Genomic DNA, 18,489 nt, shown 5'->3' with positions numbered 1-18,489 from the left:
CTGCTTGTTTATCTCCCAGTGGTTCCATTTTCCTTCAGAAATCCCTTATTATCATGTCAGCTATTTGTTGCTTTTATGAAGTTATTTATATTGTATCCAGCATTCCTAGCTTGTTTCAGTGGGAGGGTTGGTCTGAATGACCTGGCTTCTATTTGCTGGAAACATATGCTGTATAGGTAGGTGCTTCCTCTTTTAGTAATTGATTTGATTTAGAGGTGATAGAAACACCACGTCACCAAGGTTTGATTCTGCCTTACCTTTGAAAATGTGGTTCCAGAGAAAGTTTGATTGAATTTTATGCTTTGGTTTCCATATTTATGGACTATGACTTTGCATGAGTAGGTATAAAATGAAAAGTGCTGGTCATGCCTAAAGCAAGAAACATTGACTGCCTAGCAACAGATTTTATTTATAGGTCAATTAAACAAGGGTTGCCAATAAAAGGGATAGCTTATATCTGTTGGTGAAGAAATGAAAATGGTGCACGGGAACTCTTCCTGTATCAGTATATATGCTGGGAGGGTGGGGAGATAGTTAACTAAATGTGGTGGCATCCGGAAGCGGTGATAATCCAGATGTTTATACCATCATAAAAATTACTAACCACCCATGGATACAACAAGAGTACTTTTTAGCACTTCAGTTTTCTGGTACCAAGAGTCCAGCCACAAGGGGGATTGTTTTTTGAATGGTTGTGCTATTGGAACAACATATTTTTTAAGTTTTTTATATTTATTGCTGTATCCACTGCACAAAAACTCTACTGGGTATAGAATTGATTGTAGGAATTGCCAAAAGTGTTTGTGGCCATGTTTTAATGATAAGGGCACTGGGTTGGAAAACTAGAGATCTGAAACATCTGTGACTGATTTTATTGCTCTTCTTCAGCTTTGAATATATTCTAAGCTTGCATTTTGCCATCTTTCTATTGTTAATTTTGAAAAATAATGAGATATTTTTGCTATTAATATACTGGTTGGGAATGCTGAGTAAGAAAGCTATAATCCATGGTCCATAAAAACTATAGGATTAATAGCCCAATCATTTAAAACCCACATTTACTAGCTTTCAAGACTTACCACCTTATATGCAAATATAAATTATTTCACAAAAATTTAAGAGACACATGGCTTAAATTTGGAGTCACATAAACGATAACAATTAAAAATAGTTTTGTCTCAATACCATAGGATTTCACTCATATGTGGACTTTAAGAAACCAAACAAATGAACATAGGGGAAGGGAAGAGAAAATAATATTAAACAGAGAGGAAGGCAAACCATAAGAAACTCTTAACTATAGAGAACAAACTGAGGGTTGCTGGAGGGGAGGTAGGTGGGGCTGGGCTAAATGGGTGATGGTCATGAAGGAGGGCACTTGTTGGGATGAGCACTGGGTGTTTTATGTGGGTGATGAATCACTGGCTTCTGCTCCTGAAGCCAGTGCTGCACTGAATGTTAATTAACTTGAATTTAAACAAAAATAAATAAATAATTAAAATAAATACATTAACAGGTAACCATTAGAAAATAGTTTTGTCTTCATCAAGAAAAATGAATCTTTGCCTTTTGTAAATAATTAATTAAAACAGGGTCTATCACACTACCCCAATAGCACTTCTAATTCACATTATGCAAATGTGAAAGTTTCAAGCATTGATCTCATTTCTCTCTCCATTACCAATAAGGTTATTTCTTTTGAGATGCTAAAACTACTAGCCTGTAATTCCTCAGTAAAAATACAATTCTTAAAATAAAAAGAAAAATTTCTTTATGGATAAAAGGCACACAAATCTTGTCTTCAGAGATCTTCAAGACAAACAGGCTTACATCTTAACCACAATTTAGTGCTTTTTTATTTGACCAAAATAAAAGGGCTAAGAAATATGCCCATAGTTCTTACAAAAAGCTGGTACAAACTCAAAAGGCAAGTTATATGTCTTTTAAACCACAACAGTAAATTCTCAGGAGGCGTTAGGCCGAGATCAGTATGTTTTTCAGAACAGAAGTTTATTTATGAGAAGAAACCAGCCCTGAGAAGATATTTAAAGATATGCAGAAATGGTTTAAAACTTGAGGCCAAGCATTTGAAGACTGAGAAGCAGCTTTCTATTTGAGATCTGAATATCTGTAGTTATAGTCACTGTAGATTGTACACAAATGACTCTGATGTTGTAGGAAGTCTGAAAATAATTCACTTAAAACAGCTGGATTTTTAAGACTTTATCATTTCCACTAGTGGATCCCCAATGCTTCTCGACTGGCTCACGTTAGGCCCTCAATTACTGTTTTGATTAGAAGGGGGCACCAGAGATAGATGCCTGTGGTGAAGAGGCCATGAGAAAATTTTTAATTTAAACGAAGTATCTTTAAAAGGCAAATATTAATTGCCAGGCTTTCAATCTAAGATAATATATAGTAAGTTAAAAGGAAGACAGATTTTAGCCTTGTGAAGCTTTTCCAATTTCTGAATGAAGTTACTTCTTTACTTCCTGTCAAAGTAAGCACAGAGAAAGTAAATTTGATTAAGAAGCTTCAATGAAGGGATTTTTCTGTCAGAAGAGTTGTTCACAACGGATTTCACAAATCCAAGCCCATCTACACAGGCTGACTCCAGTTTACACAGGCTAGGCTAATGCATATTCATTTTTGGTCACCTGGGTTGCACTTTGGGGATGACCAAATGGAGCTGGGGATAGGGGTTGGGGGGATGCAGGGAGACATAGGCTGTCATTCTCTTATCCTTATGAACTGTGGCTTTTTTGATTTTCCTTTCTTTGTGCCTTTTCCTTCCCTCTGCTCACTGGAGATGTGGCTGCTGCTGGTAATCCCCTGACCATTCTCAGAGTCAGGGCAGCAGTCCATGGTGACAAAATGCTAACTATTTATGATCTTCACTTGTGTGGCTTTCTCTTCTTTATGTAAAGGGATCTCCAAAGGGAATCTTTTCACTTCTTTGCTACCCTTGTTATTAGCTGGAAAGTTCCTTCCTTCCTCCCTGCCTCCTTCCTTTCTTTCTTCCTTCCTTCCTTCCTTTCAAGATTTTATCTATTTGAGAGTGAGAGAGAAAGCAGGAGCAGTGTTGAGGGGTGGGCAGGAGGAGAAGCAGACTCCTGGCTGAGCAGGGAGCCTGCCTCAGGGCTCGATCCGGGGACTTGAGCTGAAGGAAGCCGCCTAACCAACTGAGCCACCCAGGCACCCTTAGCTGGAAATCTTCTATGAAACATCAGAAGTATTAAGAGCTTGTTCCAGAGCTTGGAAGATGGGGGTCCTGAGACCGCGTCTGCATCCTCCTCTTCAACTGTAGAATCCATTTATTTTGACTTGGAACTGGGGTGTCCTTGCTTCCATTCCTCAGGAAAAAGTAGAAGAACTATGCCATTTGGATATTCTAATTTTAATCAAATCCCCTTCTTACAGAAACTGTTATTGAGAGAGACTAGTATTAGCAAGCTCCGCTTTATTAATTTTGTGTTGTCATATCAGCCTTTGTATTTGACTTCAGGTAAAACAAAGTGGGAGTGAGGTATCAATGCTGTCATTGGTTTCATTTGCTTTACTTTGCCCTGACCATTCAAGAGTCTCAACACACATGAATCCTTAAATTTAGATAAACACCATTGAACTTGAAGAGAGTGAACTCTAGGCTCATAGCTCAAGTGAGCAGAACCCCCCCCCCCCGATTAGGTGATGCTTTAACTGTCTTTGGGGTGCATCTGCTTCTTTTCCCACTTACCACCCACACTCCATTTGTGGTAGAGTGACAATATATGCTCTTTAATTGCATAGCTGCTTCTCCTGGGTAAGCTGGGAGAGAGAAGGGGGATTAAGTTGCATATGGCTACCTCAGTTGTTATTGAACGATGCCCTGACTGATGCCTAATGTCTGCGGAGGATTTTCTTTGGATCCTGATCAATGAAGTGCTGGACACTGAGGACAGCAAATGGCCATTTTCTCTCCTGTCTTTCAAATGAAGCATGTCCTCTCTGAAGGGCAATCTATCTAGGCTGGCTCTCAAGTTTAAATGTAAACGACACTGTGTTCTTCACTTTGAAGGCAGACACAGGCTTGTCCCATTGATGGCCAAGAGGCTTTGTGGAAGGAAGCAGCTTTTGTTACAAGTTTAAAACTCAGCCAGTATTCTATCTCTGCGGGAAGCTTGACGGGAAGATTCCTTTAATGTGGTGCACGCGTCCTTTATATGGCTGGGAGCTCCTGGGACTGGAACCTGGTGCCCTGTCTGTGCAGAGGTCAGCTGGTGAGTGTGCCCTGCTCTCTTCCCTCAGAAAGACCGACACTGATTTCTTTTCTAATCAAATAGAAGTCATAGGAAAGTTTGAACAACACAAATATACAAGAAGGTGTGGTTTTAAAAAATCATATTCTCGACGGCTCACTATTGAGTGAGTTAGTCGTAGAGAGACAACATTATCACTGCGTGGGAATGTCTAATGTGCCTGGTGCTCCAAAGAGGATTCTGTGCTGCCGTCCATCTCATGTGGAGGCAGTGTGTTCTATGATGGGGGGAAAGATAAATGGAACACTGCCCACTAAGAGAGGTTTGTTTTATTTTTATTTGAAAATATTCATACTAATCTGAGATTTCCTGCCTTGTGATTTGAGTAGTAGAGCCCGCGGTGGGGCTTTTTGAGCGGGCTCCTTCTCCTGAGGTGGGCTGATTTCAGAGTACTTAAATTTGACCCTCCTGCCACTGCAAACTGTCCTGGGAAAGATATCAAGTTATTTGCCTTCTAGTCCTTAACTGTAAAAACACAGTGACTTTGCTTCTTTGCATTGCGTCTAAAGTTATAATGAGAATGTGTAAGCGAAGTAGTATAGTTATTGTGTTCAAGCTTTCGCAGTCACGTGCTTTGTGAGATATTTGTGTCAGTCAAACCAACACCTCACAAAGTAACACCTGATTCATTACCTTTTCTTCAAGAGACAAAGTAACAAAAGAGCCATCAAACACTGTTGTAGAAAAAGGGAAGGAGGGGCGTCTGGCTGGGTCAGCCCATAGAGCATGCAACTCTTGATCTCAGGGTAATGAGCTTGAGCCCCAAGTTGGGTATAGAGTTTACTAAAAGAAAGAAAAAAAAAGAAGAAAGAGGGGCCTCTGGGTGGCTCAGTCCTTAAGCTTCTGCCTTTGGCTCAGGTCATGGTCTTGGGATTTAGCCCCACATTGGGCTCCCTGCTCAGCAGGAAACCTGCTTCTCCCTCTCCCACTCCTCCTACTTGTATTGCCTCTCTAACTGTGTCTCTCTCTGTCAAATAAATAAATAAAATCTTAAAAAAAGGGGGGGAGGGAATCTTGGGGAGTAAGACTATTAACTCTGCCTACAAACTTCATGTTGTTATCAGATTAAAGTTTTAAAAATGTATAATTTCCCTGGCATTAGAAAACAACATAATTCAATTTTTACTCTTCAATTTTATAAGTAGGTCTGTTGAGCTCATTAAAGGCTAATGAAATAAATGTGGGTTTTTGGTTTTTGTGTGTTTTTTTTGCTGTTGTTTCTTTGTACTTTTTGTTTGTTTGTTTTGTTTTTACAACAGGTACTCCCCACTTTCTTCTCTAGTTGTACTTGTGATTTTCCATCTTTCTTTTGGGAAATCTACAGAGGGGAGAATATATTGTGATATAGAATGAAGAGGTTCTAAAGGGACTGGGGAAGGGCATTGTCCCAAAAGAAGCCCAAAAGAGTCACCCTCACTAACAGGGAAACCACTTTATGGTTGTGGCTCAGCCACATATTTGTTGGGACACATGTTTTTAAAATTAAAAGGACATCCATGAATCAAAAAAGATTAGCTTAGTTGTAAACATTTTTAAAAAGTATTTAGAAGAAGAAAAAATGCCAGATGGTGTTAAGAACACCCTGTGCTCCAGGCTCACTGCTTTCCCTGAACCACCTTCATTCTTAATGACTGCTTTGACACCATCACCGCTGATTATCTTCAAGCACCTCAGAGAAGAAAATGTTTCAATTATGTTATATCAAGAGGCAGTCAATGACTCACCTGGTTAAGAACATATAGGAATCCTCCCCAAATCCATATATTATCTGCCCAGGAAGCTTAAATGTCTATGTGTGTTTCCTTGCAAAAATGTACAAGATTTTCCAGACTGGGGAGTTAATAGAAGCTGATTTTTTTTTTTTTAAGATTTTATTTATTTGTTTAACAGAGAGTGAGAGAGAGAAAGCATAAGCAGGGGGCCCGGCAGTCAGAAGGAAAGGGAAAGGGAGAAGCAGACTCCCCGCCAAGCAAGGGGCCTGATACGGGGCTCCATCCACAGACCCTGGGATGACGACCTGAGCTGAAGGCAGATGCTTAACCGACTGAGCCACCAAAGTGCCCCTGATATCTATCTATATAGATATAGATAGATAGATATATTTTTTAATTTTTTTTTTTTAAAGGAAATGAATTCTCAGCTGTTTAAACCAGAGAGGGTTATGCTTCCTGTATGTAAGAAACTAAATAGTTCTGCTGGCTGGAAGTTAACTGACCTGTGAACCATCGCGGTGCCCATGCAGGCTGGTCCATGCCACTGCAGTTCTTTTCTTTCTTGACTGACTTCTGGATCAGATGAAGTGCTGGGTTCATTCTGAGTTACCAAGTTGTATCTTCCCTCACGGTGCCTCTCTTTTGGGTATATAAACAGGAACCTCTAGAGATATTAATCCCACTTTACTTCATCCCATTACTTAATGTGAATTTGGTGTTTAACAAAAGCCTTTGGTAACTAAATAACGAGTACCCCTGTGCCTCTTCGAATGAGGGAAAGTGGTCTTAGGTGTCGCCCGCTTCCCCTCTCCCCTTCTCAACCTCCGCCTCTTTAGAGGGCCCCCTCTCTCTCCTGGGATAACCTGGCTGAGCCCAGATTATGCTGTGTGCTCACTGACAGCTCCTTTCGACTCCAGGCTTAATGCAGCTCCCTAATGCAGCCTCACGTGGGTCTGTAAATGACACGGTGAGCACCGGGCTACTCCCAGCCCTTCCCAGACTGCTCACCCGTGTACGGCTCTAGTGGGGGCAAGTAACTCCAACCGTGCTCGTCCTCTCCCAAAACGGCGTTGGTTCTTTTCTTGAAATGAACCTTGGAGGAGGGAAGGGCCGGGATTTAAAAGGCAGGAATTCCTGTCATGTGCTACAGCGGAGCTGCCGTAGCAACAGCAGCAGCAGCACCACCAGCAGCGGCGAGTCATTGAGTGAGACTGCACCATTTTCTTCTCACCCTGCATAGAGGTGTGGTTGGAAGCGGCAGTGAACTGCACCCCCACCCCCAGCAGTTCCTCAGAGGTGGCCTCTTCCTGGCTCCAGTCGGAAGACACAGACTGTCTGGAGGAGTCCCCAAAGACTGTTCCAATTGGTGATGTGTGTCTAAGGAAGGCTTTTTCAACTAGTAGGATGCTTGCCGGCACTTGCGGCCACCCTACTGCTCAAGAGCTCCGAGTCTAGTGCTCCGCCTTCCCGGGGGACCACTTCCGAGTGTGGGTGCACACCTATGCCTGCGTGTGTGCAGGTGGGCGCTGCTGGGGGGCTTGGCCTGGGACCTTGGCACGTTCTGGTGAATTATGGGTGCTGCAGAGGCTGGAGCAAGATTATGACCTAGCTCGGGGGCGGAGTGGATTATTTCGTGAGTGCTCTGGCTGCCAGCCATTGCCCTGGTGGGCAAAATCACATCTCCATCTAGCTCTAAAATCACCTGGCTTGCTGGGGAGTGGAAACCGAGCTGCTGTAACTGCTTCTGCTGATTTTCTCTGCAAAATGGCTCACGCTGCTGCTTCTATTAAAAAAGTTCGAGAGGCCGAACTGGATGAAAAGGAAAAAAACCTTGAGAGAGAGAGAAAAAAACAACGGAAAATCCCCAGGGAACGTATGGAACGGAAAAGAAAGGTATGAGGAGCATCCCTTTAACCCCTTCCCTCTGAGGCTCTGGGTAGAACCATCCAGCCTCAGAACTGGCAACTTCATCTTCCCTTCCCTCCATCATTCCCCTGCACCATTTCCAAGCTCAGTTTGCAGCCTATAGCTCATGTCCAAATTTGCTGCATTGGGAGGAGATGCCTGAGCAGGGCAAATTTCCTTCCCTTTAACCATGCAAAGCCTTCACATCGTTTTTCTCAGTTATGGGTACTCAATCTCAGAGCCAGGTGCTTTATTTCTCCAAGTAACTCTGAGCACTTGTCATAGTAGAAGGAAAGGGCTGATTTATGGTTGGAAGGTTAAAGTATTTTCCCCTTTTGGTTCCTCATCTCTACTACTACATCTTCAGCACTGCGCCTTCTCACGGACTGTATATTCGATGTAGATCTCTGATTAAGAATAAACCACAGGTTTTATTTACTCTTTTTTCTTTCCCCCTTCTGAAGGTTGACACTGTTCTGTGTGAAACTGCTCTAAGAATACTGGTGCAGTGAGCTGTGTCCCTGCATCTTTAAAATTTTAATTCGTTTATTTTCTGGTTTCCATCATTAATCTTATGATTCATAGCAATTAAGCGAAAAGACTAAGGTTAAATAATGGGAAGAAACGTTGTTTCTCTTTACATTAAACTCTGGACCTGTCATGTTCTGTCTTTTAAAATGTTCTTTTCTTTAAAATAGAAATAATCATACAACCTGGTGGAACTGAAATAGTCCCTTGGCCAGTGGTCTGGTTCTAAAGGGAAAGAGCTCTGTAAATGTCTTAATTAACGAAGTAGGTCACTGAATAATTTCAGGATGTAATAAATGGCATATTACATTAGCAAAGCATAAAAATAGTGATTTGTACACAAGCTGTTGTTAAACATAATTCCGGGGTTGAGAATGCATTGCGGATCTAGATGCTTAATAATCCATATGCTCAATGCCTTTTTGCCCCCCTTCCTCAGTAATAGGTATGTTTACCTTTCCATTTTGGGGGATGTTATTTTTGCCACATTTCGGAAAGACACTTGAGGACCCACATTCCTTACTACATAGGAATTTATCCTATTTCAGTTAGGACCCACATTCCTTACTACATAGGAATTTATCCTATTTCAGTTTTATTACTTATTTTATCGCTAGTTAGTGTAAGTTACTATTATTAGGCAATATAATTAAATAAAATTGACAGTATAGTTTCCCTTTTGGGGGAAAACTTTAATATCGCATGTCTGACCTTTAGAAGGCCTTACCTCAAGGATGCAGTTATTCTTTATTATAATATCAAAAGTATTATTGACCCTTTCTGTGGGAGTTGGCTTCCTTTTTGACAACTACTACAGTTCTGCTTCTAATCCTCCAAGTGAAACATTGCTATATGAAGCAATTTCCTGTGATTGTATCTTTTTTTCTTTTTCTTTTTCTTTTTCTTTCTTTCTTTTTTTTTAATCTTGTGTTCTCCCAAAAATAGTGTATTACTTCCCGGTCAGGAGTGTTTGTTCAGCCTTCAGTTGTGACCTAGTAACGTTATGTTGTTACAGTACCATGCATACACCTAGGAAATTTCTCGGTCTTACTCTGGTTTGTTTCTGTTTCTGGTTCATTTCTCCCCTTTTCTATACTTTATTAAAATTGAAAGACTACCTCACTGAAATGAAGTAGTGCCAAGAGTTATTGATAATCTCAGTTGCTTGGATGCTGCTTTGCTTTAGCTTGAATCCAACATGGTGGGCAAGATCATTGGTTAATAATGTGGTCATAGGACAGGATTATCTGATCTTCACATCTAGATAATACCATTAAGCTAGAACCAAAGAAAGTTGGAGGAATAATGGCATAGTTATCATTTGTTCCTGTTCTTGACCTCTCTCTCTCTTTTTAAAACATACCTACCCGCCCTCTTCCTTTTTCTACTGCAGATGCATGTGGTATTTTATGAGTATTTACACAGCACAACAAATGCTTGCTTAAAGAGTGGCTGAGATATTTAGCTGTATCAGATTAATTTTTTAGCTCCCCACCCATAACTACTTGAGCCAGTTCTAAATTCTGGTTTGAGAGAAGAAAAATTTACCTCACTGTTATGCTTTAAGGTTTGGAGAATAGTAGTTCATAAAGAAATGAGAAAGGGATGGTTGCCCATTAGTGGCACTCTGGAACAGCATCTCCAGAAAATGACCTAAAAATTATACTTTATTTGCTGTTGCCATTTTACAATTATAAAGAAATACATCAGTTGTAATGAGGATTAAAAGTATCAGTTATATATCTGTTTGTAAAAATTATTTTGCTAATGAACTTGTTTACTTGCAAAATTCAGATGAGACTTGTCCCAGTGCAGACAAGAGCCAGTTATGGAGCTTGAAAAAAATATGTAAGCTGATTATGAAAAGATTTTTACTGACAGATGAATTATTAAGTATTAAATCAATTAGGCTGCTTCATATTTGTATATCATTTTAGGATTCTTTTCTAACCTTGCTGTTGATTAAAAGAATCTTTGCATTATGATTTTGTACTCCATAAAACATTTTAAATAAATTTTAATTACTGTAAACTTGAAACACATTGCATGCTTTGCTATAAGCCCTCTACCACATTGTTGTTTGTGTGGTTTTTTTAAAAATGGCTACGTTTGTATAATAGGAGATGTAGTTTCAACTTCATTATAGGCAGAATTTATCTTAGAATAAAAATGTTCAGTCTTCAAGCTATAGTCTGGATAGTTAATATTTAAATATATTTTGTACCAAATGTGTTTTGTCATACTATGATAGAGCTAGAATATAACTTACCTTTAAGCAAAGGGACCAAGATTAAGATTAGTTGAAGCAAACTAAGTTTTTTGTTTTTTGTTTTTGCTCAAAAGAGTACACCGACATTCTAGGTTTTTCTAGGAATAAGGATATTCCTATTCTAATTATTAGCTTATATTAAGTCATTTCTTTGTATGTCCACTGTCTTATTTTTACACTAGAATCTGAGAATTTTAAACTTGAGAATGATTCCCAAAGTCATGATTTCTCCCAAACTTATAAGACTGAGTTGTAGGGAGTGACTGCGAATATAATATTCTTTCTACAGTCATGAATACGGGACTGAGGAGTTGTTTGGGGCGACAGTCCTTCCAGCTGTCCTCCCTTGCTCCCTCTCTCTCACAGCTGGAAAAAATATATTCTCTCTACAATCACATATTTATTTTTTTAATTTGGAAAAACATAATTTCAGAGAATCTGCAAAAAACAAAACAATTCCATCCTTGAAATAAAACCTATACTTAAATAATATGTCTCATTTAAACTTATGATAACGAGCAATTTTCAAACAATTGGTATGTTTTCCATGTCTCAGCATGGACAAACCATTTTCCAATTCATCATAGTGTCTACAGCACTCACTGGAATTGTATGTCATAGAAGGCAATTTGAATGACCAGTTCTCAGCATTGTAATGCTTAAGAAGTTCTTCCTTTTTATTTTAGTTTATACTGTTCAAAAAGCCAGAGTTCATGTTCCCCATAAAGTTGTAAGAGAATAATATTTATTTATTTATTAAAGATTTTATTTATTTGACAGAGAAAGAGAGATCACAAGTAGGCAGAGAGGCAGGTAGAGAGAGCGAGAGGAGGAAGCAGGTTCCCCGCTGAGCAGAAAACGTAATGTGGGGCTCGATTCCAGGACCCTGGGACCATGAGCTGAGCTGAAGGCAGAGGCTTAACCCACTGAGCCACCCAAGTGCCCCGAGAATAATATTTATTGATAACCAATGTGGCTCTGTCTCGGCACTTTACACACATTGTACTGCTTAATCCTAAAACAGGTCTATACATTAGGGATTATTCTTGCCATTTTACAAATAAGGAAACTGAGACTCAGGCTTATGGAACTTGCTTAATCATATGTAGCTATTATGTGCCAGAGCTGGGATTTGAACTCAGGGTCCAAAGTACTTTGGGAAAAAGAAGTAATGATTTCTTGGTTTTGTATCTACACTGAATGTAGGGCATAAGTAAATCATTTAATCTGCCAATGCTTCAATTTCTTCATCTTCAAAATGTCTTCCTACAACTGAAAGGAATTTAATTACTGTGAGGATAAGTTAAATGATCTGTTTGAGATGAAACTATAAATTTAAGTTTATGATTCTATCATGATTGCATCAAGATATTTCATGAGATTTCTTGGAAAATCAACTAATAAGAGTCAGCATTTGCTCCTTAGATACAGCAGTTGATGTCAATGATAGACAATGGTATATTATCACTCTTTGTTACAATTTTATCAGGATCTTGAAATGTATTTTCACATTTTTTTAAGCTGACACAGAAAGGTGATTTTGTAGGGGATTACACAGAAAGCAAACTTTTTTCCAAGTCCTTTTTATTGAATTTCATAGAAGATGTTCTGATCAGTTCTTTGCTCTTATTTTTTATGTTGATAATTTTTATCTTGAAGAGAACAAGGTTCACTGTTTTAGGATAACCTTTGGAAACCTGCTCCCCCACCTCCCACCCACCACTATATTCTCCTTGTCCACATGGTTATTAAGTTGATGACAACGAGAGTACTTGTTCAGTATATACAATGCACTTATCACCAAGTTGTAGAGGTACATGAAGAGATGGAGACTTGTTAAAGTTACTAATTAGTGTACTTCAGTCAAATGGAAGAATGTTATTTGCAAGTGTGGAAAGGAATGTATTCTAGAACTTTTGAATTGCATTATGAGTTGTAAATGAATGTTGAAGACAATGGGTGACTGTGCCATTTCCCTGGTGGTTTGTGGTGAACCCTGTTGTGTAGGAGGAAGGTGTCTAGCCCAGTCATCTTTCCTGTCTTTGAGTCTTCTGCTAGGCACTCAGCAGCCTGATTCCAAATGGAAGGCCAACTCTGAGAGCAATGATACTTAGCCAAGAACCAAGTACACAAAGATTTCTGGGCACCAAACCAAATAAAATATGATTAAAAATACAATGACAACATAATAATGTGGTCCTGTATAATGTATTACATGCTAGAACTATTCAAAAATGGCAAATCCCAATAACATTTTTTAAGGGGCAGAGGAAGAGGGAGAGAGAGAATCTTAAGCAGGCTCCATGCCTAGCACAAAGCCCAATGCAGGGCTTCATCTCACAACCCTAAGATCATGACCTGAACTGAAATCAAGAGTCAGACGCTTCACGACTGAGCCACCCATGTGCGTCCCCAATAACATTTTTTAGGACTTACGTCAAATTGTCTTGATTTCTTTCAACCCCTTCATCAATATATCAGTACTAACAGAAACCACACTAACATAAGGTAGATTGGTGAGGTCTTGAGCTTTATCTGGACATTTGCTATTCTTATGTCCTAATGTCTATCATAAATAAAAACAAAGCTTTTGCTGATTTGATTTCCCATTGAGTCTAAATAAATATGATTAGGTCTATCTATTCACATCTAGAGGCTTTATGGAATCATGATTTTTTTTAAAAAGCACTTTCTTCTTCTTTAACACTGTTTCTTTTCCCATTCTAAGTTGCATTCACAAACCCTGTCTTGAACAATTAATTATCTTTACAGAAATGACCTGCACTCTTAATGGTATTCTTTGCCAGTACTGTAAGCCTGGGTTTTTATTAGTTTAATTATAAAGAACCTCTTTTAACCATTGAGTGGTGACAACCAGCTTAGGGTGACAGCTTAGGGTGACTTTGTAGGATTGTGGCAAAAATAGACCCAATTACAAGGCTTGAGATAAGTGTTTAAGAAGACTGTTACAAGACACAATCTTAATGTAAAGAAGCTACTATAAGTGAGTTTAATTTATTTATGGAATCTAAAATCTTTAAACAGAGCCCAATATAATTTTCCCCTTTCTTGTTACATTAATCTGAGTTCATATAAATTATTTTATCTTGAAAAAAGTCCAAATTAATTCATTGGTGATCTTTATTATCTAACTTTTAATTTTATAAGTTACCTTATTCATCAGTAATGATATTTCCAGCACATTTTGACATCGTACAGAATACTGAAAACTTTTTATAGAGGTATTGAAGGAGTCAGTGAAAATACAGGGAAGTTAAGAATTCTGCTCACATATTTAATGATCTTTTTGTGTTTGTGTTTTCCATTATGTCACCCTTTCTCATTTGTATTTCTCAAAATAATTTCTTCCTCACAAAAAAAGAAAAATACTTTTATTCTCAGTGACAGGGACGCTGTGCATTAAATTAGGAATAGTACAAAGAAAGCAAGTCCCAAAATCTGAAGTTCTACATAAATTGCTATTGGAATTATCAGCTATTTGAGTGTGACCCTTTTTCTCCAGAAATGACTCATGATTTTAAGTGTGTACAGTGTTATGGAAAATCTCATCAGAGTGCTCTAGCTTCATCCTAGTTATAATAAATCAGAATCTTGGGGATAGACTAAGAGAGAAAGGAAACTGTGATCTATATATTTTTAAAGCTACCCTCGTGATTCCTACGAGAATTAGAATCCACTGGAATAAATATTTCTATCCCTCCCCTTCCCTGGCCCCCACTCTTAAACTCTGTTCCATTTTTAAGTTTGGAACAATAACAAATTTACCAGTATAACTGCCATTGAGAAAAATTTTCCCTTTGTTAATAGGAGGCACCCTGGCAACCTTTTTAAAGTCTAATGAGACTAATTGGTCTATATAATAACCAATTAATTCTGAACAGAGGAAGAACCACGTGTTTAAGAGACAAGCTGTAAAGCTTCATGATGTGTATGACCATCTCTGCTCGAAATGGAGTAAACTTCAGGAATGAGGCTTGTGTGCTTGAGTTCTGTTAACTAAGCTCAAAGAAAATCAGAGTTAGGTCAGCTAGGTTTTTGAAGGAGGGCCACTAAAATGTGATTTAAAAGTTACGTCTTAAACAGATTTTGCTATTTTGAATAAACTCAAGCAAATGTCCTAGGGATTTAACTGGTAACTTAGCAGCCTTGGCATCCTCAAACCTTTAGAGATGTCAACACTTCTGGAACTCCTCATGTGCATCAACAGCTACTTTTTGTTTCTTATACCTGACTTTGATAGATTTCCTGTATCATATCAAAAATCATATACATTGGCATGAATGTGGGGAAAGAAGAAGGAATGAGCAACGCATAGAGGAATTATCTCCTCTAATTCTTCATATATTTCTAACTCATCAACTTCTTACAGTGCCAGGTTTTTTGCTTATTTGTTTCTTATGTTTTTGTTTTTTGCGTGATTATTTTACCAACTGCTTTCTCACTCTCTTCCCAGTTCACCATAGCTGCCACCAGGGCACCAAAGAGGGATTCTCCACCGGTTTGTGCAGAATTCTGGAATGGACTTTTTAGCATGTACTGTTGGAGTCACTACTTCTGTTTCCCCTTTATCTTTCCCATTAGGGCCTCACTGCAATTCAACCTAGCCTTTTCTAGAGGAGTTCCCTTATTGTATATCATAACTATGCTGCTGATGTCATGGGGAACACCTCAGTAGAAGTATTGGTCTCAGGTTGGGATACCAGGATCGAGAGAGGGAGCCCCACATAGGCTTCTGCGCTCATCAGGGAGTCTGCTTCTCTTCCTCGCCCTCTCCCCCTGCCCCTCCCCCTGCCTATGTGCATGGACCTGCACATGTGCTCTCTCTCAAATAAATAAATAAATCTAAAACAAAAACAAAAACAAGGCAGAAGTGTAGACTGACAATGACCTCTCTTTTTATGTGTCTGTATGGGAGTAATGATGATTTTCCCAAATGCCTATGTATATATCAGGGGAGTGATTTAAGGTCTAGGTTAAATTTTTAAAAAAATATTATATTAACATTACAAACATGAACTCTGAGAATCTGCATTAGTTTTATTATGAATACAAAGATCACTCATTACTTTTGTGTTTGAAACCAAGTACAGCTGTCAACGCTTTTAAGACATTAAGCAAAATTAAAGGTAGATTTAAGGTGTAAGGGTATAAAGAATAAGCAACATACCAGAAAGGTATTTACTGACATAATAAGCGATATTTATGCAGAATTACCAGATACTTCTAAAGCTCATAAAGATAAATTTAGGAGACCCGTGTTTAATTCTATCTACTAACTGCGATGTTAGGTAAACAATTGATCTGACCTTAGTTTTCCTGCTATAAAATGATAAGGACCTGAGATGTGTTAAATTCTTTCTCTTCTTGTATGACTACACCATTTTTAATTGTGTCTTTGCTGCTTTTCATTTTTATAAATGATTGAGGTGATTGAGGTATTCAGGGGGAATCTCCAAGTTTTTCTTTATTTAATAGGGATTTTTGATGTTGTTTTTGAGCTCAATCTATGTCCAAGACACAGTGCTTTCATCCAAGGGATTCTCAGACCACCTGGGGTAATAGGTACCTTCACAGGTAACAAGAATAAAATGTTAGTTGGGCCATTAAGTTGGATTGGAGATTGTCTATTTTCTATATGTATTATGTAAGTTTTCTTTAGTAGGCCTTGTGTTCATAAGTTCTTCTCTGGCAGAAGAAATAATGGAAGGAGATAGTTCCTGTTGTGGCACTTTAAATTTCTGAAATTTGTTAAGGCAGGATATGTATGAAATGAAGTAATCTTATGAAAGTGTGTGGTCATTTTTCTGTTGTATTTCAGATGCTGATTTGAGTCACTTGGCGGAAAAAAAGTTTACTGTGGCTCTCTTATTTTCTGTGAATCCTCTGAATACTGATAAATACCATGACTTACAAATCCACAGAGCAATATTATCATGGTGTCTTTAATCATTTGACAAAGGTATAATGGCAGTCATGATGGCTGCCGTTGTGCTGCAGGGTGCTGTGTTGAACCAGAGCCTGCTGTAAACACGTGAACCTCAGCAGTGCACACACCATTCAACTGTACAGCTCAGTGAAAATAAGACACTGCCTGAGTTCTTCCAGAAGCAGAAGTACAAACTTCCTCCTTATTTATGGTTCCTGCCTCCAACTGGGCCAGAATGCTTAATTAAACCATGTCACATTCTGAAACAACTGAAACCCATAAAGTGTAAGTGGGACAACTTACCTGGAAACAGTAACTCCCTTGAGAGTAGGGGTAACTTGGGAACTGAGAAGCTTTTGTTCAGGATGGTCACCTACAAAGCACGGGACTTCGGTGTGGGTTCTGAGGGACAGGACTCCAAGATTGGGTGTGGGTGGTGGTGGGGAAGACATCTGTGTAAGCACAAGTTGTCCTTACTGGGGAGAAGGCAGATGACAAAGGACCAAGTGGCAGATGCCGACTCTGGCTATAAACACTTTATCAAATTGTATAAGGGCCTTTTATATAACATAAACCACTCATACTCAGTTATTTAACACAAAAAGCAGTATTTCTGAACTTCTGGCTTTTCTGCTAGAGAATAGCACTGGAGAGATAGAAGAATTTGTAATAAAATAATATGAGAAATATTTTGCCATGAAGGAAGCTGGATAACTGAGATGCATTCCTCTTTCATCACTGAAATTGGCCTTCTCACGTGATCTTTCTGAGTTATGTATTCCATAGTGAGTCGTATAAGAGCTTTTGAAATGATTTAGTCACTCCAATGATCTATAAAATTCTATAAAATTTGATTAGTCAAGAGACTCAGATAATTATGCTTTCTAGTTTTGATTACATTTTCTACTTAGAGTCAACCAGAAGCTCTTTCAGATAGTACTTGTTTGGTTCTCTTCCTTCTTGTGCTGGATAAAAAAAATTAACATGCTTCATTTTCCACCAATTATTGCCTCTATTTTCAATGCAAGTTTGATGTATGTAGCACCTGTAATATAATGCAGGATACTGCAGTCCCTTGGATCAAAGAATTATCACATGAATAACTAGTATGCGCTAAATTTTACATTAAGAGTCATCAAGACTGTGGATGTTAAAGAATATTTTTTTCTCAAGCAATTTCTCTTCTACATAGGTATTTAAGGTTAATGTCAATGGGGACAATGTAGAAGACAGTACTAGATCAGGTGTTACAGCTTCTTATTTTTATAGAGGTTGCGAACTTCAAGCTGGGCCTTGGGAAGATAGTTAAGGTTGGCTTACCTGGAGAGAATATCTGAGTACACACATAGGAGTTGATGAACAGCTTGGCATGACTTGACCACAGTGACAAGGGCTGGGTAGGAGCTGGTAGGTAGTTAGAAATAATGCTGACTTCACAAGGAAGAAAGAGGTAATTAAACTCAATAAGGCAAAAAAAAAAAAAAAAAAAAGAAAAGAAATGGTAGTTCATATGATAATGTAAGATTATGGGAAGGAAGTGGACGTTATCCAGGATGCTGTGAAGTAATCCAGGAGAGAGGAACAGGGCAGGATTAGAAGAGTTGCACAGGAAAACTCAGTGGGGAGGGAAACAGGATGGATATTAGCACTCAACTGGGAATAGTGGGGAAAAAAAAAAGATAAATAAACATGATTTAAGATTACACATTTCAATGATATTTAAAAGATGGTGGTGTCATTGACAGAAACAAAAAAGAAGTTCAAATATAACTCGAAAATAAAAATGCATTGCTTTACATATGGTGAATTTGAAAAGGTAGCAAGAAGATA

At 38.6% G+C, this 18,489-nt stretch overlaps 1 protein-coding gene across 17 annotated transcripts in view; it reads left to right on the top strand.

Moving 5' to 3' along the window:
• ANK2 (ankyrin 2) overlaps positions 1-18,489 on the top strand; it is a 655,140-nt gene that overhangs the window by 393,005 nt on the left and 243,646 nt on the right. For 4 of the 17 annotated variants that reach the window (XM_044224203.1, XM_044224205.1, XM_044224198.1 and 1 more), the window contains exon 1: positions 7,385-7,903. The exons of 11 other annotated variants lie outside the window; for them this stretch is intronic. In XM_044224203.1, coding sequence (XP_044080138.1) covers positions 7,775-7,903 — 129 coding nt within the window. In that variant the 5' untranslated portion in view covers positions 7,385-7,774. Of the gene's footprint in view, positions 1-7,374; positions 7,904-18,489 lie in introns of those variants that run through there. 2 more of the 17 variants (XM_044224171.1, XM_044224211.1) reach the window with 2 other exon arrangements.

Source organism: Neovison vison, chromosome 11, assembly GCF_020171115.1.
Source record: "Neovison vison isolate M4711 chromosome 11, ASM_NN_V1, whole genome shotgun sequence".
NCBI classification, from domain to species: Eukaryota; Metazoa; Chordata; class Mammalia; order Carnivora; family Mustelidae; genus Neogale; species Neogale vison.
The sequence above is the reverse complement of the archived record's forward strand: the minus strand, read 5'-3'. Positions and strand labels throughout refer to the sequence as shown.